Source organism: Tachyglossus aculeatus, chromosome 1, assembly GCF_015852505.1.
Source record: "Tachyglossus aculeatus isolate mTacAcu1 chromosome 1, mTacAcu1.pri, whole genome shotgun sequence".
Lineage (NCBI taxonomy): Eukaryota > Metazoa > Chordata > Mammalia > Monotremata > Tachyglossidae > Tachyglossus > Tachyglossus aculeatus.
Genome location: NC_052066.1, coordinates 170,888,151 through 170,913,450, shown reverse-complemented (window position 1 = coordinate 170,913,450; position 25,300 = coordinate 170,888,151). Strand labels below are relative to the sequence as shown.

The window sequence follows — 25,300 nt, the reverse complement described above, 5'->3', positions numbered from 1 at the left end:
GTAAAGAGTTTGCTTCTCCCATTTTTTTATCATAATAGTAATAATGGCATTTATTAAGTGCTTACTATGTGCTGTTCTAAGCACTGGGGAGGTTACAAAGTGATCAGGTTGTCCCTCGGGGGGCTCACAGTCTTAATTCCCATTTTACAGATGAGGTAACTGAGGCCCAGAGAAGTGAAGTGACTTGCCCAAAGTCACACAGCTGACAATTGGCGGAGCCGGGATTTGAACCCATGACCCGTGACTCCAAAGCCCGGGTTCTTTCCACTGAGCCACGCTGCTTCTCGATGCACAGTTAGAGTAGATGTTAAGGAAGCGAGTTTGGCTTTCTGGTTTTCTCTCCTCCCTCCTCATCTACGTCCAGTAGACTGTAGACTGTGAGCCCACTTCTAGACCGTGAGCCCACTGTTGGGTAGGGACCGTCTCTATATGTTGCCAACTTGTACTTCCCAAGCGTTTAGTACAGTGCTCTGCACACAGTAAGCGCTCAAGAAATACGATTGATTGATTGATCCAGTAGCTGTTTAATCAGGTGTGGTGTACTTTGAGATTCGTGTATGCAGCGGATAGCTGCCACGTACCAAAAGAGGGAGCAAACAGGCTGCTTCTGCTGTACTTAATGGTGCTGACTTTTTTTCCTCTCTCAGAGAGGTCGAATCCAAAAAAAGTCTCTGTATTGGCTTTTTACAGTTTTAGGTGGGTCCAATTTTTGGTCTAAACGATTTGACAAGGTCCCTTTGGAGCATGAGGCCCCCAGCCAAATTTTCACTAAAACAGGGAAAATTAAAAGCAAAAGACACGGAGAACAAAACTGAACTGAAAACCAAATGCGCACCGCGGAGCCCCAAGTAGCCATAGCATTAGCAACTCGGGGGGAAAACTGACGCTCATCTCCAGGAAGCCATAAGCGTTCCAGTTTTGCCGGGGCGGCTGGTGGACACTTGTAGCGTCAGTGGGGGCTGCTTTCTCGCTTCCTCGGTTGGATTATTCGTTCAGTTAAAATTCAGAAAAGACCGGAAAGCATCTGGAGCCACCTCCCCTCCGCTCAATCCCTTTTCCAGTAGTCCTCCTTGCTAATTAGCACTGGCTCCGCTGGGATATTTACCTTTTCTCTGCTGGATTCCTGCGGTTTTGAAAGAATTCAGGTGCTCGCCGGCTGCCAAGGAATTCCGATTACCTCACAGGCCGCACGCTGTCCAGAGCCTTTAACGGCAGCGAGAGAAAGGAGGGAGACAACAATAACAAGGGAGTGGGGGGGAAGGGAGTTTTGTGGAGAAAGAGGAGAAACCCTTGCTGTCACCCCTAACTGGTAGACTCTCCCTGTTTGTGCAGTTTGAATGATTTCTGGCTCTGGAAGCCGGGGATCAGTCCCGTAATCCTTTCCCCAGACGGCTCCATAGGGCGCTGCTTATTCACTGCAGCACTTTGGCAATCTCCTTGTTGCAGCTGGTTGACAGAAGATCAGAGCGCACTTGGGCCTCTTGCGCTCTTCTCGTCAGATTTGACGGATTCAGGCCAAGTCAAAACCCAGTGGCCTCTTGGTAAGCTGGTCTGAAAATGCTGGCTTCACACTTTTTTAAAAAAAAATGGCATTTATTAAGCGCTTACTATGTGCAAAGCACTGTTCGAAGCACTGGGGAGCTTACAAGGTGATCAGGCTGTCCCACGGAGTGCTCAGAGTCTTAATCCTCGTTTTACGGATGAGGTCACTGAGGCGCAGAGAAGCGAAGTGACTTGCCCAAAGTCACACAGCTGACAAGTGGCGGAGCCGGGATTTGAACCCATGACCTCTGACTCCAGAGCCCGGGCTCTTTCCACTGAGCCACGCTGCTCCTCCTCAGGCTGCTCCTCGAAACGGCCGCAGCTGGCACCCGGCCGCGCCCAACCTTTAGTGCCTTCTCAGCGCTTAGTACAGTGCCTGGCACATAGCAAACACTCAACAAGTACCATAATTATTATTGTTCTCCCAGGGCTCAACCCCTCTCTCTTCCGAAGAAGGGTATTTGGTCATATACACTGTGTTGTGCTGCTGCTGAGAACTAATCATCGAAGAAATGGTTAGTAGGCCCATCCTATGTTTGGGCCTTCATACTACTACTACTACAAATAACAATAATTGTGGTACTTGCAAAGTGCTGACTCTTTGCCGAGCAGTGTAATAATAATAATAATGGCACTTATTAAGCGCTTACTATGTGCCAAGCACTGTTCTAAGAACAATTACAAGCTTTTTTCCCCGGCATGTGGCTTCGATACCGTAATCTCAGAAGAGTGTAGCAGTAGTTGGAACAGGGATAAAGAGTCCCACTTCTGCCCCGTACTGTTCTTCTTTAGTTTGGTATGCTCTTCTTAAAGGTATCAGGTCTCGGAACAATAAGTCTGGAAGCGTTTCAAGAGTATCTTCCTTATGTTGGTAATGCACTAGCAGGGGCATTCATTGTTCATTTGTTCCAGTCTTTCCTTGGCACTCATCTGTGGTCATTTTCCCATATCCATATGCAGTGGGCTTTCTTTTTCCTTCCTTGGTGGTTGGCCAAACTGGACAGTATGGCTGAGGTGGGAGTGAGGGGCAGCCGTGAGCTGGGAGGGCTCTGAAGAGTGGATTGGGGATTCCAGGGTCAGGCTGTCTCTTTGATGGAAACTTCTCTCATCAGCTCTTTCCCTAGCCTAGGTGATCGTTCTCCTGTTACGGCCGTTGACGCGTGGCGAACATTTTCGGAATTGTTTTTCGCGTCCCTAAGAGAGGTGCCTTCAGAAAGAAGGCCTTTGTGGGTGATACTTTTCCATTTAACTAAACCATTAAATCATTAACACTGTTCATCATCATCATCAATCGTATTTATTGAGCGCTTACTGTGTGCAGAGCACTGTACTAAGCACTTGGGAAATACAAGTTGGTAACATATAGAGACAGTCCCTACCCAGCAGTGGGCTCACACTGTTGTAGTACTCTGGGTGAGTTTGTGGGAATGAAGCGAGGAGGAGAAAAGTAGTATGGCCTAGTGGAAAGAGCTTGGGCCTGGGAATCAGATGATCTGGGTTCTAATCCCAGTTCAGCCAGTTGCCTGCTGTGTGACCTTGAATGATCACTTAACTTCTCTGTGCCTCGGGTTTCTCATCTATAAAATGGGGATTCAGTATCTGTCCTCCCTCTTACTTAGACTGTGAGCCCTATTTGGGACAAGGGACTGTGTCCAACCTGATTAACTTATTGTATCTACCCCAGCACTTAGAATAGTGCTTGATACATAGTAAGCACGTAACAAATACCATTGTAAAAAAACAAAAACAAAAAACCTCTAGGATATTTTTCTCAAAGAATTGGTCCATGCAGTCTTCAGTGTGATGCACAATAATAAAGAATAAATTGTGGAATCTAGATTTGTCTGCTTTTCCTTTGTGAAATCTCTCCTTTTCTGAAAGGTGTCACACAGCTCAGAGTGTCCAGATTCATTCATTCATTCGGTCAGTCATATTTCTTGAGTGCTTGCTGTGTGTAAGCCACTGTACTAAGCACTTGGGAAAGTACAACAGAAGGAAAGTTCTCTTTTCTTTCTGAGGATCCAAAGGTTTTGGGATTTTCTGTCCTAGGAACTCTGTCATCTCAGCCTCATTCTGATGATAAGTTAAGAGGAGCATCTGGATCCTTGTAAATCCACTATTAATATATTGATTCCAGGGTGCCCTATGGGGAATGGATATCGGTTTTTAATTGGGGCGATTCAGACCCCCTGTCAGAATGTACAGGCTTGGTTTCTTTGAAACCTGTGCTATACAATGATCTACAGATATGATATTCACAAGAGCTGAAGAGGTAGTCTCCGTAATGTCTTTGTTGAGAGAGAAGCTCTTACAGTCCACCCACCCAGTAAGTACTTTCTGCTGATATTTGTCAGGTGCTAATTCCAGGCCCTTTGTTTCTCACATCCACACACTTTCCACTTCCTTTCTCTGAATCGCTTTCCTTTTCCTAAACACTGTTTATTTCCTCCTCCTCTTCCATAATATCTGCTTTCCTAAACTCCATGCGGTTGCATCCGGGATTATGGGAGTCTGAACTTCAGGGAGCAATGATTTAGGGAGATTGGAGGGAGAGCATTTCTGTGCCTTGAGCATTAGGCCCCTTGTAGGGAATGGAAGGTGAGCTGAGTACCAGATTTTCGCCGACCCCCTGGTTCTTACCATTTTTGTTTTCTAAGCCTCGCTGCTTGCCAAGTGAGAGCTGGAACTTCCAGTCACGGGCGATGAGAGGGGCCTCATTCTCTGAAGCGCAACGTTTTTCCTCCTTGGTTCCCATTGTTGTTTTGAGGGATAGGAGGGTACGAGGTGTGTTGCCGTGAGGTAATGTCTGCGGCAGGCGGGCAGGCTTTGAGGGGCAGGGTTGGGCCCCCTTCCTGCATTTCACAAGAACTTCAGTCAGTGTTAGATTCCGACAGTCTCTTCAGGAGGAGGGCAAGTCTCTCTCGGCACAGAGGGACGCGGCTGATGGGATCTGGGCATCTCCAGGAAGCCCCTGGTCCCATCAGAGGATGTCGAATGCTCGTGAAGAGGTGTTCTGCCAACCGGCTGCTGGTCACTGGTGATCCTTCTAGAATCGGATAGATGTTTCCACTCCACTCACCCTGCACCTGGTTTTGTTTACGTGTCTTCCTTCTGTTTCTGATGGAGAAAAGAAGGGGTAGCAGTAGGGTCTCCCAAAGGTGGCCTTGGATGTAGCCATCCTAGGTTCTGGGATCAGTGCATTCTGCCCCATCACTCACCAAATTATTCTGCAGGCTTTATCCGTTGCCACGTGTAGTCATCACCACCCTCACCCATTTCCCCTACACCATGTGCTTCTCTTAGCTTCTGCACAGCAACCCCATGTCTCTCGTTATCTTGGACAATTGCAATTTGGCCACCCCCTAATCACTTTGCTACTCACCCCAGCCCCACCGTGCATATGTAAATCTTCTTATACTGCCCTGTTTCCCCTGTTCCCTCCTGTATTTTAATGTCTTTCTCCCCGTGTGGACTGTGAGCGCCCTGGGGACAGAGATTGCTTCTACTAACTCTGTTATAGTGTACTTTCCCAAGTGTTTAGTTCCAGTACTCTGTAATCAATCAATCAGTTGTATTGATTGAGCGCTTACCCCTGCACACAGGTAGTGCTCAGTAAATACTGTTGATCGATTTATCCTATGTTGAGGACCCCTATTCCGTAGGTGGTTGTGCTGACTGCTGAGCAACCATTGTGCTAACTGCTGAGCAACCACTGTGACCTCCACCCGAGTCCCCAAGTTGAGCAACTGAGCTCTCCTTTCTCGTTCATTCTTCTGCTGACCCACCAAACCGAGGCCTTGGCTCCTTCTTTCAGTTTTCCGGATTGTTTAGTCCCTTGGTTCCCTGAACCTGAAGAAATGTCTCTAGTAATTATCCCTGTGGCCTCAATTTTAGGTTTGCCACTGTGAGATATGATCAAGGACCGAAATTCATTCGAAACCAGTTCATGCATCTGACCAACTATAGTGTCAACAAGAAGAGTGGAGACTACGTCAGGTATTAACTAGGTCTGGGCTGAAGGGCCTGTGTGGCAGTCTGAAGCAGGGAGGGGGTGGAATCCGGAACCACTCTGGGATGGGAGGACTCGGCACTTTGGTCTCAAGAAGTGACTAGATCTTGGGAGTAAATGACAACTGCTGTAAATTCTGGGGAGGGGGTCAGATTCTCGCCAAACCCACCTGGCGAGGTATCTACCAGTGGCATTCGAGGGATTTGGGCCTCATCTCCATCTCTGCGGCACCCAACTGCGAGGCGTGGTGTTCCCTCTTTCCCTTCCCACCATTTCCTCCGCCCTGAAGTTGTGCCCCTTGTGTCCGTCAAAGCCCTCGATAGATACCATCGATTGACGGATGGATTGATCTTTTTATCCGCTGGCGGGGGCCTGTGTATGAGGGAATGAGGAAACCCGGTCTTTGGGAAAGTGAGAACTGAGGCCATCTCAGAAGCTGCCTGCGTAGAAAGAGGGACCAACCCAGCCGGGTGGAAACATTCTGTCGGGTCTGTTTTCCTTTCATGCTGACAATTTTGCCAAAAAGAGGAAAAATAAAAAGAAACCCAAATAGTAATAAAAAGAAACCCAAATAGTTACTTTCTGCTAAAGCTAAAAATAGGTACGTTGCAGGACCGAGGAGAGATGGAACAGAAGCCTGGGACTTTTCAGGTCTCACTGAGCTGGAAGTTCCTTCCCCTGAACAGGGCATATGATTGTTCCAGACAATCCCATCCTCCACTTCAGAAGGTTAATAGAGCACGGCAGTAGGGATGAAAGGAGCAGTCCGAGGTACCCTCAGCCCCCAAATCCTGTTTCCCTTGGGAAATGGCTTTTTTTGTGAGACCATTACGCACTCCTGGGACCCTGCCCTTGTCTTGCTGGGCTGTTGCTACAACAGTAGCCTAGCTTGTGAATCATCTGTGTTCTAGCGTCCAGTCAGTGACACCGAAGGACCCGGAAAGGGCAGCGGGGAGGGTCTGCTTCGAAACAGGGTTATTTGAATTGTGCATCCTCCACCTCTCCTCTCTCCTCGACCCCTCCTCCCTTTCCCCCACCCCACCTGAGCTCTGGAGAGCGTGTCCTATTGGCTTCCAGCGAAGATATGAAGAAAAGAGGCAGGCCGTGTGATTGACAACTTGCCAGGTAAGCCCCAGCAATCCTGGGCAATGGCATGTTTGAGTTCAGTGCACATGCATGCTTCCTAACACTCAACTCCGTGTCGTACCAGCTCGGGACCTGTATTGTTCTGTGGCCCATTGAGACCCGAAGAGTGGCCCCTGAGGGCGTCTCTCTTCTGTCCCCTCAGCTCCCACAAGCTTGAGATAGGTGGAGGATCCCCACCTGGCTGGCCATACTTGGTCCGACCCAACTGTTGCCCTTTATGACTCAACCGGTTTTGAGCTCTGGGCCGTGGTGTCTGTGAACGGGACCCCCAAGCCCTGACTGTAAGCTCACTGTGGGCAGGGAACGTGTCTGTCTTATTGAACTCTCCCAAGTGCTTAGTACAGTGTTCTGCACACGATAAGCATTTAATAAATACAGTTGACTCACCGAGTGACCCTGAACTAGAACTGGGCCTGTGCCTCACTCCTGTTGGGCAAGTAGTGGGCTGTTGGGGTGTTAGCCACAACAGACCAGGGAAAACTTCATACGTGAAACCACTGTTCAGTGTCCTATGTGCTGGGTGGAATATGCCCATGGGTTCCGTGGTGTGGGTCCGGCAGATTCAGGCTCTACCAAGCTGAAGGTTTGGGGCTTAGGTCTTGCATGGACTTGGGTTAGCCCACTGATCCCTCAGGCCAGCGCAAGACTTGGGCTCAGACTAGGCCAGGTCCTCTAAAAATCCAGCCCGTTGAGTGCTCTGGCACACCCACAGACATCCTAGGTGTGCTTTAGAACCTATAAGGATGGAAAGCCAACCGAGGGAAATCGGGAAAGCGGGATAGGTGATTGGAAATCTGAAGAGAGAAACTACGTGTTCCTTAAGGTTTTCTTCAAGCAGGTCCCTTCAGGTAGTGCTCTGCATGAAACAGGCCTTCAGTAAATATTGTTCGTGATGATGATGATCCTTTATGTGAAAAAAGACGTGAAGAGAAGTATACCTTTTGGTGACCACCCCTGATCTTTTGATTTGTTTTAGCTGTGATGATCCTGAAGTAGAGGATTATGGGAACAAGTGGAGCATGAGTGCGATGCTTAGGTACCTGAAACAAGAAGGAAGAGACACAAGTGGTGAGTTTTCCCTCCACTGTTGCCAATTTGTACTTCCCAAGCACTTAGTACAGTGCTCTGCACACAGTAAGCGCTCAATAAATACGATTGATTGATTGATTATTCGTCTTCCTTCCTCTTATGAAAAGTTGCCAGTATCTCTTACCAGGTGCGCATTCCATTACTATTTCTGTGATAGTAAGGCTAAGCTGCGAGGCATGGCTATGGAAGCTGGGATTTTTATACTCACTTATTCCTTCTTTTGGAGGAAGGAAAGACCAATTCTTACCATGGTCTTTGAGAATCTCTCAAAACTAGCAGGCAAAAATTCAAAACCCACCCAACTGAGCTGCTTACTCTTGATCATCTTAAAAAAAAATGTGCTCATAGAGTATTTTTCAGTTCTACAGAGAATAGGATGGTGATGACAGAGATTTGGTGGAGAGAGGACATAGAAAGGAAGAAATCTCTTCTATACATGTATCTGAGAATGCATGTGTGGGCCAAGTCATCAGTGATGAAGCGTTCTTTTTTTTATGGTGTCTGTTAAGTGCTTACTATGTGCCAGGCCCTTTACTAAGCGCTGGGGCATCTACAAATTTATCTGGTTGGACACAGTCCATGTCCCACATGGGGCTTACTGTCTAAATCCTCATTTTACAGATGAGGTAACCGAGGCCCAGAGAAGTGAAGTGACTTTGCCCAAGGTCATACAGCAGACAAGTGGTGGAACCAGAATTAGAACCCAGATCCTTGAGCCCCAAGTCTGTGCTTTACCCCCCGGACCATGCTTCTTCTCTCCAAAGAGCAACCTAGGGTGTCTGGAAGGGGGTGAGTTCAGGAGGAGTCCTGGAAATGGCTTGTTAATGAGGGCATGAAGCGGTCACCAAAACCTGGAGTGTAGAAAATACTGAAAATAGCCAGCCATCATGTACAGTTGTCAGAACTTGGAATAGCTAATTGAAATAAACTCTCCTAACCCTGTTTCCAGTCCTAACTGGAGTTTTGAATTTGGCCAGTCACGTTGGTAGTTGTTCGTAATAGCCAGGAATACCCGTATTACCTACGTTTATGGGTTTGGTTATGACTTACTCGTGTTCTGTCCGGAATCTTGCAACCTCAGCTTTATCCTTGACTCCAAGTTCTCGTTCAACTCTCACATTCAAACCGCTGTCAAGCTCTGCCAAGTCTTCCTATACAGAGTTTCCTGGCTCCGTGCCTTCCTCTCCACCTTAAGAGCTACTATTCCGGTAGAAGCGTTGTTGTATTTTGGCTAGACTGTTGAACCCGGCTCCTTCCCGTTCTTCCCAACCTGGCCCCACTCCTCAGTACATATTACAGGCCGCTCATCGATAATCTTCCTGAAGTGTTGCTCGGCACATATCTCTTCGCTGATATATCACTCACACATCCCTTCAGCCTGGCTTAGTGCGTACAGCAAGGGCCTGGGAGTGAGAGGACCTGGGTTCTAATCCCGGCTCTGCCGCTTGTTTGCTGGATGACTTAAGGCAAGTTTATACCCAACCTCAGCATTTACGTACATACATTTATTCAGTTAAGCACTTAGTACAGTGCTCTGCACACAGTAGGAGCTTAATACGATTGAATAAATTCAGTTATACCGTATTTTGATTACTCTGTAAATCCGTTTGTGTCTAGAGTATCAGCTCCTTAAGCGCAGGGAATATGTTGCTTGTTTTGTACTTCTCAAGTATGTACTACACTGCACTGGGCCCAGTGCTGTTTGACTACCATTTAGACCGAGACATTCTTTGCAAACACACACAGTTTTCTTTCATGGTGTTTTGTTTTGTTTTTGCCTTGCAGTACTAATGGCCCACGTCGAGGATCTGGTCATTAAAACTATCATCTCTGCTGAGTTGGCTATTGCTACCGCTTGCAAAGCCTTTGTCCCTCATCGAAGCAGCTGTTTTGGTAAGCGATTCAAGTAGTTTCATGTTAAAGCTTGTGGGAAGATTTGATAAATTAGAATGGGACTTAAAGTTAAGGATGGTGGGTGGGTCTCTAATAATAATAATAATAATAAAATATATGATAATTGTGGTATTTCAGTGCTTACTCTGTGCCAAAGCACTGTACTAACACTGGGGTAGATACAGGATAATCAGGTCCCACATGGGATTCACAATCTAAATAGGAAGGAGACCAGATATTGAATCCCAATTTACCGATGAGGAAACTGAAGCGTGGAGAAGTGAAGTGACTTGCCCGTGGTCACACAGCAGACAAGTGGCTGATCGGGGCTTAGGACTCAGGTCCTCTGACCCCCAGGCTTGTGCTCTTTCCTCTAGACCTTACCGATTCTCTCTTTTGTAAATCAGTGGCTAATGTCTATATGACATCTTGATGCCCTGATGTGACGACCCAAGATCATACTGAAGTGAGTCAAGAACGAGGATTGATCCTTGTGCTTATGAGAAAGTACCAGTGGGAAGGACGGGGTTGCTTCTGGCCGCTTGGGACGGAAAATCATGGATCAAATAATACCTTCAAGAACTCACTGGCAGGGAAACTGGGAACAACTCCAAGGAACCGGCTGGTACCGGTACGTGCCTGCCGTCTGACAGGTGTTTCTGCCCTTCCCCAAATCATTCAGGAAGGAACTACAAAGAGGCAGCGCATTTCCTCTGACAGTGAGTTTATTTTGAGTGCTAGCCGCACGATCTTGCTTGAAGGGATTGTGCATCCTTCGCAGGGTCATAAGGCCTTGGCAGTGCTGTTTGGGGGAGCTGGGAATTCCTCAGTTTCTCTGAAATTTGCAGTCCTGGCTATATTGGGAGCAGGGTGGATATGTTGGTGGGGAAGGGATTTAATAGGATCAAAGGGCAAGGGTTTAAGCGTCAGCCTGCCCTAATGAAAAATATAGTTGCCTGGGCTTCCATCAGAGAGTTGCAACGGGATGATTGGTTGGACTTTGGCTCTGATCCTTTGAAAGACTTTTAGATTTTTAAAAGACTTAGGAGGGGGTTGTGCTAACAAAAGGCTAACAAAAGGCTAAACATTGTGCCCCCAAAATGATGGCAGAAAGATCTAGGGATCTGGAAGTTGCCAGTTCCAGTTCCAGTTTCTTTCTGGAAATATAGCGGCCAGTCCCATGTGATCCCGGTGCCTGGCCTGTTAATGAACACGTTTCTGGGACGTGAATTTTAGTGACTCTCTTTTCCGGGCCTTTATAACTAGGTGTGAGTTCTGGACTTTTTGGTGTGTGTTTCTTATCCTCTGGCACTCTCCTGTAGCCAATACCGAGCTGGTGGGCTAGGGTAGGAAGACAGTCCTTAATCAGGGGAAAGAATATCCCTGTGCGCAGTCCCCGGTGACAGGCAGAGCACTGGTGTATCTGGTGTATTCTTTATTGTTGTGAGGTACATATGTCCACTGAAAAAGTTGAAACTTTAACAGCGCTCTGATGCTGCAGACATGCCAGCGTAACATGACCTTTGTTGGCAATAGAACTTTCAGACCCTGCAGTCGGTCTTTTCAGCCACATCAATCAATCAATCAATCAATCGTATTTATTGAGCGCTTACTATGTGCAGAGCACTGTACTAAGCGCTTGGGAAGTACAAATTGGCATCACATAGAGACAGTCCCTACCCAACAGTGGGCTCACAGTCTAAAAGGGTGAGACAGAGAACAGAACCAAACATACCAACAAAATAAAATAAGTAGGATAGAAATGTACAAGTAAAATAAATAAATAAATAAATAAATAGAGTAATAAATATGTACAACCATATATACATATATACAGGTGCTGTGGGGAAGGGAAGGAGGTAAGACGGGGGGATGGAGAGGGGGACGAGGGGGAGAGGAAAGATGGGGCTCAGTCTGGGAAGGCCTCCTGGAGGAGGTGAGCTCTCAGCAGGGCCTTGAAGGGAGGAAGAGAGCTAGCTTGGCGGATGGGCAGAGGGAGGGCATTCCAGGCCCGGGGGATGACGTGGGCCGGGGGTCGATGGCGGGACAGGCGAGAGCGAGGTACAGTGAGGAGATTAGTGGTGGAGGAGCGGAGGGTGCGGGCTGGGCAGTAGAAGGAGAGAAGGGAGGTGAGGTAGGAGGGGGCGAGGTGATGGACAGCCTTGAAGCCCAGGGTGAGGAGTTTCTGCTTGATGCGCAGATTGATCGGTAGCCATTGGAGGTTTTTGAGGAGGGGAGTAATATGTCCAGAGCGTTTCTGGACAAAGATAATCCGGGCAGCAGCATGAAGTATGGATTGAAGTGGAGAGAGACACGAGGATGGGAGATCAGAGAGAAGGCTAGTGCAGTAGTCCAGACGGGATAGGATGAGAGCTTGAATTAGCAGGGTAGCGGTTTGGATGGAGAGGAAAGGGCGGATCTTGGCAATGTTGCGGAGCTGAGACCGGCAGGTTTTGGTGATGGCTTGGATGTGAGGGGTGAATGAGAGAGCGGAGTCGAGGATGACACCAAGGTTGCGGGCTTGTGAGACGGGAAGGATGGTAGTGCCGTCAACAGAGATGGGAAAGTCAGGGAGAGGACAAGGTTTGGGAGGGAAGACAAGGAGCTCAGTCTTCGACATGTTGAGCTTTAGGTGGCGGGCGGACATCCAGATGGAGATGTCCTGAAGGCAGGAGGAGATGCGAGCCTTCCCTTTGAGATGGAAGCTCAGCTCTGGATTCCTCATCTCCATGGGAAGCAGCGTGGCTCAGTGGAAAGAGCATGGGCTTTGGAGTCAGAGGTCATGGGTTCAAATCCCAGCACCGCCACTTGTCAGCTGTGTGACTTTGGGCAAAGTCACTTCACTTCTCTGTGTCTCAGTTACCTCATCTGTATTGTATCATCTGGGTCCCCCTTATTATATTGATGCTGGACTGAAGGGGCAACAGTCCTCATGGCCAGGAAGGGTGCTGAGAAGCTTCTGGGAGAAGTAAGCTAGTCCTCCTCTTCTGCTCATCAAGACTCCTTCGACACCCACCTCCGGACGGCACTCACCTGTATTGCACCATCTGGATCCGATCCCCCTCATTACACCGATACTGGACCGTGTTCTTGGCAAGGCCGAGCCAGAACTCCAGCCTATCCCCGACAGTGTGCCAGGACAGCAGGAGATTTTGCCGCAGGCTCCAGCCAACGCTCACTTGAAGGACTTGGATGAAGAGATCTTTGGTGATGATGACTTTTACCACCAGCTTCTGCAAGAATATGTTGCCAACTTGTAGTAACGATAATAATGATGGCATTTATACGGTCGGAGCCCGGGCCGGAAGGGGAACGGGGCCCTCCCGGGAGTGCGCGCCGCATGCGCACTCAGAATCCGGGCTAGGGAAATTTTACCATCAGTAGTCTCCTCTCCAAACACCAAGGCAAATATGTGGGTATTGCATAATCATCATCATCAATCGTATTTATTGAGCGCTTACTGTGTGCAGAGCACTGTACTAAGCGCTTGGGAAGTACAAGTTGGCAACATATAGAGACAGTCCCTACCCAGCGGTGGGCTCACAGTCTAAAAGGGGGAGACAGAGAACAAAACCAAACATACTAACAAAATAAAATAAACAAAAAAGCCAAGAATTTTGTAGACTGAATGGGGATAGAAGATTGTACTAATAAGAAGTTAATCTATCAATGGTATTTACTGAGTGCTTATTATGCCTAGAGCACTGTACTAAGCACTTGGAAGAGTACAATACAACAAAATTAGCGCATTCCCTGCCCATAACAAGCTCTCAGTTGAGTTTATCATCTTCTTCACACTTTTGTCACCTCACTGAAACACCCGAATCCTTGGGCCCCTCTGCCTCTTCTTTTCCCTTTACCTTGTTTTTCATTTCAAGGAGTCTAATGCAGGTGAGGTTTCTTATGTTGCTGCCTCTCTTCATGGCTTTGTGCTTCTAATTCCACTTTAATCTGTTTCATTAACCACCTTACATCAGACCCAGTTTTGTGTGTGTGTGTGTGTCTGTCTGTCTCACACCCACTGCTTCCCTCTCTGCTTCCCTTAGGGCTCCAGTTTGAAGCAATGTAATGTTTTGTTCCAGTTATTTAAGAGTAAACAGGAATTAAGGGTTTCTCAAAGATTGGCTGTAGAGGAACCATGCTGCTCTTGAAGAGAGCCAAAATAGTACAGAATTGGGGCTCTGCATACCCACAGATTTGCTGGTCCCTCTCATTCATTCATTCCTCCTCCTTCCTTTGGATCTCTGCCAGGGGCATTCCATTCCTCTCCAAGCTGTCTGTACCGTATCATTTGCCCGTTATCCGATTGTCTGTTAGGTACAGCTGGAACCTGACATCTTTGCAAGTGTCCCTCTCGCTGACTTCCTGCCTCAGTGATACAGCTGGCATTCCTAGAGTTCCTGCTCCAAGTCTCTCAAATCATGTTTTCAGATGTAATAAATGTATCCTCTATTTATCCTCCTTCTGTTTTTCCTCACATTTTCAGTTTCTTTTAGTGTCTGTCACTCCCACGAAATTGTAAACTCCTTGAGGGTAGGGACCAAGTTGTCTACTTGTGTTGGTACAAACCCTTAGTATAGTAGCTGCTCAGACAGGATGATTGATCGATTAACCGTAACACTTGCCCCAGTCAATTTTAAGCCTGTCTGAAGAGGTTGTTATACGACCAGTCCTTTCTCCCTTGTGGATGGGTAATATCCGTTCTTTGGCATGACCTTGCCTACTGCTTATAGAGCTAAATGCTCTGGTCCGGCCTTTCCAGCAGTTGCCAAGTATGTCTTTACTTTACAAGAGCCTCTTCTTCGGATCATTTAGCCAGTGACTCCTCTTTCCCTCTCTTTCACGCGTATGATGCATCGTTTGAAGCGAGAGTAATCAGCAGTCCAGTCAGCCAGCTACTGAAGTAATCAATTAATAAATTCATTCATTCATTCAATCAATCATATTTATTGAGCGCTTACTGTGTGCAGAGCACTGTACTAAGCACTTGGGAAGTACAAGTTGGCAACATATAGAGATGGTCCCTACCCAGCAATGGGCTCACAGATTTATTGAGCACTTATTATGTGCCGAGCACTGTTTGAGTGCTTGGAGAGAACAATATAGTGTGGGAGATAGACATGATCGCTCCTCCCAAGGAGCTTACGGTCTCGAGGGGGTTAAAAGACATTAAAATAAATTATTGACTGGGGAAAATGGGACAGTATAGGGTTTATATACATGAGTGTTTATTGTTATAGTGCTTTCTCTCAAGCAGGTAGTACAGTACTCTGCACACAGTCGGCACTCAAAAAATACAATTGAATGAGTGAATGAATGTAAGTGCTGTGGTGCTGGGAGTGAGGTGAACCACAAGTGCTTAAGGAGCATGGATCCAAGGGCATAAGCGATGCAGAAGGGAGGGCAAGTAAGGGAAATGAGGACCTAGTCAGGGAAGGCCTCTTGAAGGAGGCCTGATAATTTTAGTAAGGCTTTGAAGGCAGGGAGAGAGGTGATCTTTTGAGTAAGAGTGGGGAGTGAGGGAGGATGTAGGCAAGAGGTGATCTGTGATGTAGACTACATCAAGGTAAGGGGAATAGATTGGCAGTAGGAGAGCATTGTATGTGTGTGTGGTTTGGGTTGTAGAGATCAGTGAGGTAAGGTAGGAGGAGGAGAGCTGGTAGAGCATTTAAAAGCCAATGATAAGGAGTTTCTGCTGATGCAGAGGTGGATTGCCATTGGAGGTTTTCAAGGAGTGGGGAGTAGTGGAGTGAACTTTTTTTTAAAAAAAGATCCAAGCAGCAGAGGGAAGTAAGAACTGGCGAGGGAAAAGCCAGGGATATCAGCGAGGAGGTTGATGGAGTGTATATGCAAAGTGGATTATAATTAGAGCTCGGATCAGCACGGTGGCCGTTTGGATGGAGAGGAAAGGGCAGATTCTAAAGGTCTTGCAAAGGTAGAACTGACAGGATTTGGAGACAGAGTGAATGTGCGGGTTGAATGGGAGAGATGAGTCAAGGATAATGCCAAGGTTGAGGGCATGTGAGGCGGGGAGAATGATGACGCTATCTACAGTGATGGAAAAGTTGTCGGGAGGATAGGGTTTGGGCAAGGAGATGAGATGTTCTGTTTTGGACGTGGTAAGTTTGAGGGGTTCATGGGACATCCAAGCAGAGGTATCCTGAAGGCAGGAGGAGATGCGAGACTGCAGCGAAGGAGAGAAATCAGGGCTGGAGAAGTAGATTTAGGACTCCTCTGCGTAGAGATGATAGTTGAAGCCATGAGAGTGAATGAGCTCTCCAAGGAAGAGTTCTCCAGAACTGAGCATTGAGGGCCTCCCACAGTTAAGGGCTGGAAGGCAGAGGAGGAGTTGGACAAAGAGACTGAGGATGAGCCGCCAGAGAGACGGGAGGAGAACCAGTAGAGCACTGTGTTGGATAATGTTTCCAGGAGAAAGAGGTGGTGCACAGTGTTGAAGGCAGCTGAGAAGTTGAGTAATGAAACTAATTTAAGATAAGCACTTCCAGAAGGGAAAGAAAGTAGTCCCCTAATGTCTTTATTGAGAAAGCTAAATTGTACATCTAAAGACAAGTCCTGATGGCTCCGGCCACTGTTAGCCATGCCCATATCTTCCTTTTTTTTCCAAGTGTCACATCAATGTGTCTAGGAGAGTTGTGGTCTGCTAAACATAGCTAAAGTTGTTGATTCTTGCTTTTTGACTCCCCTATTTCCGCATATGCAGCTGAAGATGAGATGACAGGGCAGTTAATAAATGATCTTTCTTCCCTTTTGCTATTGTAGGCTTCTATTAAGACTATTGGTTTTAATTAGCCTTATTGCTTCCAGAATTCTTTATGAACGCTAAATCCGGCCCAGAGTTTAAACCCCAGGGCAGAATGGAAGAAATTTTCCCCTATGCTGCATTGTTTGAAGGGTAGCTAGAGTTGCTTCACCCTAACAGTTAATGGCAGCACTTTCCACCGAGTGTGGCCATAGCTGTGTGCAGAGGGAGAGTTCCTTTATTAATGGGAATGATGGCAATGGACTGATGCTAAAAGTATTAGTGTGAAATGTTGGGTGATCCTTGTGGGCACCGAGAGTTTCTCAGTTTTCTCCGCTGAATCCTTTTTCTCTTTCTTCCCAGCCCATCGTTCACTGTATTTAAGTTTTGACCCAGACAATCTTTCCAGGTACTTCCCTTTTGCTCCCTGTGTAGAGAATCGGGGCCTTTTTGGCTTGTTTCCCTCCAATTGCGGTCAGGGGTTTAGCTATACGGTTGTATTTTCTGAACTCCATCTCAAAACTTTCCAGCTTACTTCTGGAATTCTTCAGCTAGGCGTACTGGGAAAATGCAGCTACTGTACAACACTGGAGGTTAGGAGGTTTGGTAGTCTGGAGCAGCGCACTCCTCCTCTTATAAGAAAAAATAGTTTAACTAGATCCTTAATGCCTAAGCAGAGCAGGCCAAACCATAGGAACCTAACGTCATAAATTATCCGGGACTCAAGTTATTTCTTTTAGAAGGATGAATCAACTCTTCCAGGATTTCAACTGATGGCCAAATATTAGGTTCAGCTCTTTTTTCCACATCAAGGACAGATAGATTTAGTGATAAGACACAACAATGCCACATATCTCCTTTGCCTTCTCTCCCTTTCTTAAGCAGTGTTGCACTGAGGTGTGGTGAATGTGTAAGCACACTTTCGCCAGAGACTCAGTCTTTAGGCTTATCATACTTTCCCAAAAGATTATGTCCTACGTACAGTAGGTGTGAGTAATATGAATGATTATTAGGTTGGATCTCCAGAAGGGCTTTCTCCTTGGAAAGTGGTCAGGTCATTCTCATCGCCTTCGGGCCATCTCTCACTTTCCTCGGTCCAATCTGCCTGTAGAGACGACCGCCCTTGATCACTAGAACAGTTCAAGGGCCTTAAAGTGGTCTATAGCCATGGAATTTTCTGAATCAGAAGTACTTTGATCAATCAATCAGTTATATTTATTGAGCACTTACTGTGTGCAGGGCTTTGTACTAAGCACTTGGGAGAGTACAGCACAACAATATAACAGACACGTTACTTGCCCACAATGAGTGTACAGTCTAGATGGGGAGACAGACATTAATGTAAATAAATCTCCCTGTGCTTAGTACAGTGCTCTGCACACAGTAAACACTCAATAAATATGATTATTTATCGTATTTCCTTCCTTCCTTCCTTCCTTCCTTTCCTTTCCTTCCTCTCCCCCTCATTCCCCTCTCTATCCCCCGCATCTTACCTCCTTCCCTTCCCCACAGCACCTGTATATATGTATATATGTTTGTACATATTTATTTATTTATTTATTTTACTTGTACCTATCTGTTCTAGTTATTTTATTTTGTTAGTATGTTTGGTTTTGTTCTCTGTCTCCCCCTTCTAGACTGTGAGCCCACTGTTGGGTAGGGACTGTCTCTATATGTTGCCAGCTTGTACTTCCCAAGCGCTTAGTACAGTGCTCTGCACACAGTAAGCATTCAATAAATATGATTGATTGATTGATTAAATCATATATGTATATATATATATATATATATAAATGCTGTGGGGTTGGGGTGAAGGTGGTGAATGAAGGGAGCAAGTCAGGGTGATGCAGAAGGGAGTGGAAAAAGAGGAAAATGAGGGCTAAGTCAGGGAAGGCCTCTTGGAGGAGATGTGCCTTCAATAAGGCTTTGAAGGCGGGGAGGGTAATTGTCGGATATAAAAGGGGAAGGAGTTTCAGACCAGAGACGGGCTATGAAGGTGAGGTCAACGGCAACATAGATGAGATTGAGGTACAGTGAGAAGGTCGGCATCAGAAGAGTGACGGGTGCGGGCTGGGCTGTAGTAGTAGAGTAGAAAGTTGAGGTGTAGAGGCTGAGGTGATTGAGTGCTTTAAAACCAATGGTAAGGAGTTTCTGTTTGATGCAGAGGTGGTTGGGCAACCACTGGAGGTTCTTGGGGAGTGGGGAAATATGGATTGAGTGTTTTTTTGCAAAGTGATCCCAGCAGCAGAGTGAAGTATGGATTGGAGGAGGGAGAGAGGCAGGAGGCTGGGAGGTCAGCAAGGAGGCTGATGGAGTAATCAAGACAGGATAGGATAAGTGGTTGGATAAACGTGGTAGCAGTTTGGATTGAGAGGAAAGGACAAAGTTCAGCGTTGTTGCGGAGGTTGAACCAACAGGATTTAGTGATAGACCAAAGAAGTGGGTTCAATGGGAGAGACGATTCAAGGAGGGCATAGCTGGAGAATAGAAGGGGACCCAGGCTGAGTCTTGAGGTCACCCATAGTTAGGGGTTGGGAGGCAGAGGAGTCTGTGAAAGAGACGGAGAATGAGCGGCCAGAGAGATCGGAGAAGACAGTGTCACTGAAGGTGGACCTGTGCTTAGACTGGAACTCTTGAAATGGCACAGGATTACAGTAAGTGCTCAGCCCCACTCTGGTCTGGATCCTCGTCCTTGAGGTTTAAGAACTGCCCCTGGGCGAGCTACTGGGAAGAATAAAAAACCAAATTTCAAATATTGGGTGGGCAGATTTGGCATTCACATAGGGCTGTAGAGCATAATCAGTCAATCATCATGGGCAGAGAATGTGTCTACTAACTCTGTTATACTCTCCCAAACTCTTAGTACAGTGCTCTGCCCAAACTCTTAGTACGGTGCTCTGCACACAGTAAGTGCTCAATAACTACACTTGGTTGGTTGATCACTGGTATTAACAGCCTGTCAAATTTAAGCGCAGCAGAAAGTAAGCGCTTAACAAATGCCATCATTATTGTTATTATCATTATTATTATTATTATTATTATTATTATTATTATTGTTATGTGTTCAATGAAATAAGGATGCCATTTCGTTTATCTACCTTGTTGAGGTAGGGAGGTCACTGTGGTGCAAATGGAGATCAGATAAATAGATGTGAAGGACATCTTTGACCAGATTGGGAACTGAAATTAGACTGAACTTGATGGTTATGTTCCCCCTCCCTTTTTTTTTCTGTTCATCATCATACTAAACTGGCTCCCAAATAGAAAGATTCTGTGATAGAAATGTTATCTGCATTTTTAGGTCTTATGCTGACTACGCTCTTGAATATAGTGAGAGGGTGATGGTAGAAGAAAACAGTACATTTTTATATGGGGTACAGAAAGTATCCCGTAGAGATTATCTTTTGTAGGTTATGATAGGAGAGAATTTAACAAATTTGAGATTCCTGTCGGAATACCACATCTTGGTAAGGGGTCATTTCCTCCTGACTCATTCATTCTGCTTCTGTGATAATGGGTTCTGTCTTTTCTAAATGTCACCCCTCCCTGCATCTACCTGCATCTTCCCTCAATGAGATTGAATTGGTTAGAAATACCCATATGGAGGGAATATCAGTGCCTGAACTATGCATAGCCATACAAAGTGTGGTTCAAGTTGGAAATTGAACCACAAATCTCCATTTGCCTGTATATATGCCCCAATTAGGGGTAAGCATGAGGCTAATGTCTTTATCTCCCCTTCTAACTGACTTGGAAGGGCAGGCTGCCCATCTAGACAGAGATGTAGTATTGGTTGAGGAGGGAGGGGGGTTCAGAAATGACGTAATAAATAAAAACCTGGAGAAGCTCATTGTGGGCAGGGAATATGTCTACCAACTCTGTTATATTGAACTCTCCCAGGTACTTAGTAAAGCGCTCTGCACCCAGTAAGCGCTTAATCAGTACCATCAATCGATTGATTCGTTCATAGTTTATAGACCCGAGGTGGCCCAGCCTCGTGAACTGAAGAACCAAAGTGTCACAGAGCCAAAAAAAAAAAAAAATTAGCCAGAAGACCTATCGGTCATCCCAAGTGGGGCAGGGATGGTGGTGGCGAGTGACGGAGAGCAGGTGTTGCGGGGCGTGGGGGGAGGGGTGGCGGGGAGGGAGCAAGAGACAGCTGGGTGCCGCACCCTTCCCTGGATTGGGGCTGCTGAGGCAGTGCTGTCCCTGAAGGAACCGGAGCAGTGGCAAACTGCCGCCCGTTCTTCCCGTGGTGAAGTCATCAGTGACAAAGCGCATGGTACGTGGCTTGTCCCCACGAGCCGCACAAGCTCTGAAGAAGAGCCACGCGTGGCTGGCGAGCCGTGGTTTGGCCATACCCGTTACAGATCTTCAGTTTTGCGTGGAGCCGTACGCCCCATTGGCCCCACGGTCCACCTTGCCAATAACCACCCTGGCCTTTTTGATTCTGGTCCCTTCCTCTTTGTCTGCCTTTCCTCTCCCTGCCTTAGAGAGGATGTTGTGAGGAACGTGGGAACTGGTTCCTTCCTCTTTGTCTGTCTTTCCTCTCCCTGCCTTAGAGAGGAGGTTGTGAGGAAAATGGAACCTGGTTCCTTCCTCTTTGTCTTTCCTCTCCCTGCCTCAGAGAGGATGTTGTGAGGAAATTGGAAAATAAGTAATATCATAGCACATTGGAAAAATTGAAGCAAATTTAAATTCAGGGAGTTATCCATTCAGTATGCGCAGTGGGCTACCTACGTGTTAGAATCTGGTGATACCTTTTCTCCCCACTCCTAGACTGTGAGCCCCGTGTGGGTCAGGGATTGTTTCTCATCTAATCGTCTTGTCTCTACTGCAAGGCACCCAGGAAGCGCTTAATAAATACCACTGTCATTCTAAAATGTATCACAGCACTCTTTCACACATGAGAAGCAGCATGACCTAGTGGATAGAGCACAAGACCTCGCTTTGAATCCCAGCTCCGCCACGTGTCCGTTCTGTGCCTCAGTAACCTCCTCTTTAGAATGGGGATTCAGACTGTGAGCCCCAATGTGGGTCAGAGACCATGTCCAACCCAATTACCTTTCACCTTTCTACTCCAGCACTTAGTACAGTGCCTGGCACATAGTAGGCGTTTAACAAATGCCATTATTATTATTATGCATGCATACACTCACAATCTGCTCTAAAGCCCGTGAAGATGGCAGATTTAGCATTCCTACAGTTCACCGGAGTTCAGCATCCAGAGTCCACCCAAGGGTCCGGGCACCAGTTTATTCGGAGTGTAGCGTGGGCAGACGTAGAGCACCGTGCATTTAAAAGAAAGCCACGCTTTGGCCCCTGCCGGTTAACCCAGAAAAAGTCGGAGTTCTGAAGTGGTTTTGTCAGAGAAGGGGTTATTAAAAGTGATCTCAGCCAACTGAAGCCAGGTAGTGAGCCTGACTTGCTAAATAAATCCATGCAGACTTGGAGAAAGAAACTGCTTGTGGTTCTTACTTTGCTTTTGGCAACAGCGGGGGGGAAGGGGAGCGTACAAAGGAGCCAGGAGCAGAGGAAACTTGATCTCCAGTTCTCCTTACTTCTGCTCCTTTAATAACATTAGTGGTGCAAGTTGGTCTGTAGCTGTTGCTACTGGCTTGATCCTCGACTCGGCTTCCCTGCCTGTGTTAGGCCGGGACAGTCTCTTGCCTCCAGAAGGAAATTGAAATCTTGTGATTGGGTGAAGAAATGAAGGCGTTTTGAACTTTGAAAACTTCAGGGCCAAGCTTGCCAGAACAGAAAGGGAGCTGAAAAACAGCCTAGAGAAGAAATTCAATTAGTAGCTTGCTTACTTTCGGTCATTGAAACAGTGGTATGTATTGAGCGCTCCCTGAGTGCTAAGCACTGTAAGATGTCTACTTCTTTGTATCTGAAGAATCGTCATCATCAGTCGTATTTATTGAGCGCTTACTGTGTGCAGAGCACTGTACTAAGCGCTTGGGAAGTACAAATTGGCAACATATAGAGACAGTCCCTACCCAACAGTGGGCTCACAGTCTAAAAGGGGGAAGACACCCCTAAAAGAAGACACCACTGGTGGTGAAATTCAGCTGTGAGAGTATGTGTGGTTGAATAGGCAGGCCCATGTGGGGCCCTCAATCCCAGCCACAGTGGGCACCTAAAAAGGCCACTTCTGGATGTGTTGTCACGTTTTATGTTTGCAATGCCCGGTGCCATTTTCACTTTTACCTCCTTGACTTTCAGTCAGTCATCTTTATTGAGCACTTCTTAATGAATGCAGAGCACTGTACTCCCAGGCACTTACTGCAGCGCTCTGCATTCATTAAGACGTGCTCAATAAAGATGACTGACAAAGTCAAGGAGGTCTGTTATATAGTACTCTCCCAGGCACTTACAGTACTATATAACAGACACATTATTATAACCCACTCTCATTCCTTTTATAGCTTTTCCTCAAAAAGAGCCCCTTTCTTGTAGTTTACCATGCTGGTTTGTCCTTGCCAGTTGACTCTCACTTATCTCCCCCTCTCTCCCCCTCGTCCCCCTCTCCATTCCCCCCATCTTACCTCCTTCCCTTCCCCACAGCACCTGTATATATGTATATATGTTTGTACATATTTATTACTCTATTTATTTATTTATTTTACTTGTACATATCTATTCTATTTATTTTATTTTGTTAGTATGTTTGGTTTTGTTCTCTGTCTCCCCCTTTTAGACTGTGAGCCCACTGTCGGGTAGGGACTGTCTCTATATGTTGCCAATTTGTACTTCCCAAGTGCTTAGTACAGTGCTCTGCACATAGTAAGCGCTCAATAAATACGATTGATGGTGATGATGATCCGTTGTGATGCAGCACTTTCTGAGGCTTTGCTTTGCCACGTCCTCAGGTTCCTTTAAAGCCCCCCCGCTCTCCGTTTCCCACTTTCAACTCAGCCAGCTAGTGTTGTTATCCTGTTGTCGTTTATTCTCCTCACATGTCCCACCCAGTGTAGCTGTGTTGAGGTGAGCATAGCCTCAGAGCTAAGAGGCTCATTATGGCGACGCTTGCTTGCCATATGATGATGAGTTCGGCCCGTAAATGACACCGGTGAAACTACTCAAGTAGCCGGTTGTGGCCCCAGGTCATATAGCTGTAAAGAAGTTTACACAGAACAACAGCTCTATAGACCTGTAGTTTGATTCTATGTGCCTTAGTTCCCTCATCTGTAAAACGGGGGATTAAACCTGCAAGCCCCTCATGGGACACGGACTGTGTCCAACTTAATTAGCCTGTATATGCCCCAGCGCTTAGTACAGTAGAGTGCCTGGTACCAAGTAAGTGCTTAACAAATGCCATAAATAATAACAAATAATAAATGTCTTAAGTCAAGGACTGCCTGTATTCCTTAATGAGTTTGTGAAATACCCTGCTTATTAATCTACCACTGTAATCAAAATACTTTTAATTTTAGGGATTTGTGACGGACGGTGGGGAACAATCACTCTATTTACTCTATTACTCTATTTATTTTACTTGTACATATCTATTCTATTTATTTTATTTTGTTAATTTGTTTTGTTCTCTGTCTCCCCCTTCTAGACTGTGAGCCCACTGTTGGGTAGGGACCGTCTCTGTGTGTTGCCAACTTGTACTTCCCAAGCGCTTAGTACAGTGCTCTGCACACAGTAATCGCTCAATAAATACGATTGATTGATTTGATCTGGAGCCAGACAACACTCTGTTGGACAGTGCCCCGTAGGCTGTGCTGGCCTGCTGGATTCAGTTTTCAAGATGCTATCTTCTATTTCTAGCCCTGGACTAAGCACGTGGGAAAGTACTACGGAAGCAAGACACACATTATCCCCGCTCTCAAAATCTTTACAGGCTGTGGGATGAGACAGACAAAAATTATTTAATAAGAATGGGAGCAATAGGAAGAACAAGGATATAGCAGAAAGTAGTTCAAATGATCAGGATAAAATAACTGGGTAAATACTGGAATAAACAAATGTGCACACGTACGTGAGTGCTGAGGAGAGGAATAAATGCATAGGTGAGGAGGGCTAGTTGGAGTAATGTAGCTGGAGGTTTCTGATTTAATTGGAAAAGGCTTCCTGGAGGACGTGGGATTTTTTGAGGGCTTAAATAATGATAAAAATGGTGTTTTCTGTTAAATTACTATGTGCCAAGCATTGTATCAAGTGCAGGGGCAGATATAAAATACACAGATCTGATATAGCCCCTGTCCCTCTTGGGTCTCACAATCTAAAAGGGGATGGAGAATACACATTTAATACACATTTAAAGATGAGGAAACTGAGGCACACAGAAATATAGTTGCTTCCCCAAGTCACAGTACAGGTTAATGGCAGAGCTGGAATCCAAGTCTCCTCTTCTGTACCTGTTCTCACTCCAGCTTCGAAGACTGAGTGTCCTATAAAGGACAAGGACTGTATCCTACTTGCTTATCTTGTCTTTACCCCAGCTCTTAGTACAGTGCTTGCCATGTAGTAAGTGCTGAACAAATACCACAATTATGATAACTATCATTATTCCTGACACATAGACCTTAAGGTCTTTCTACTAGCCCACGCTGCTTCTGGGAGGAGATGAAGATGAGGGGAACTGAGATCTGACAGAGGTGAGAAAGGAGGGAGAAGAACGTGAGTGAGGCACTAAAGGCTGGGCATTCAAGCATGGTACAGCAAAGATGTGTTTGAGAGGGTTGAAGAGTAAGAGCTGCAGACTTGTTAGTGAAGGCAGCCAATATGTGTGATGACAAAACCCGCCGGAGTGCCCTGAAGCCCAAAGTAAGAAGTTTCTGCTTTTTCTCCGGCCACTTATCTGAATTGTTTTTGTGTCTGCCTTCCCACTAGAATGTAATCCCTTTGAGGTT

General features: G+C 46.4%; 1 protein-coding gene across 9 annotated transcripts in view; it reads left to right on the top strand.

The window, feature by feature from the left end:
- TTLL5 (tubulin tyrosine ligase like 5) overlaps positions 1–25,300 on the top strand; it is a 257,197-nt gene that overhangs the window by 52,046 nt on the left and 179,851 nt on the right. For all 9 annotated transcript variants that reach the window (XM_038741693.1, XM_038741730.1, XM_038741773.1 and 6 more), the window contains exons 10-12: positions 5,437–5,538; positions 7,674–7,765; positions 9,572–9,679. In XM_038741693.1, the coding sequence (XP_038597621.1) occupies positions 5,437–5,538; positions 7,674–7,765; positions 9,572–9,679 (302 nt within the window). The remainder of the gene's footprint in view (positions 1–5,436; positions 5,539–7,673; positions 7,766–9,571; positions 9,680–25,300) is intronic.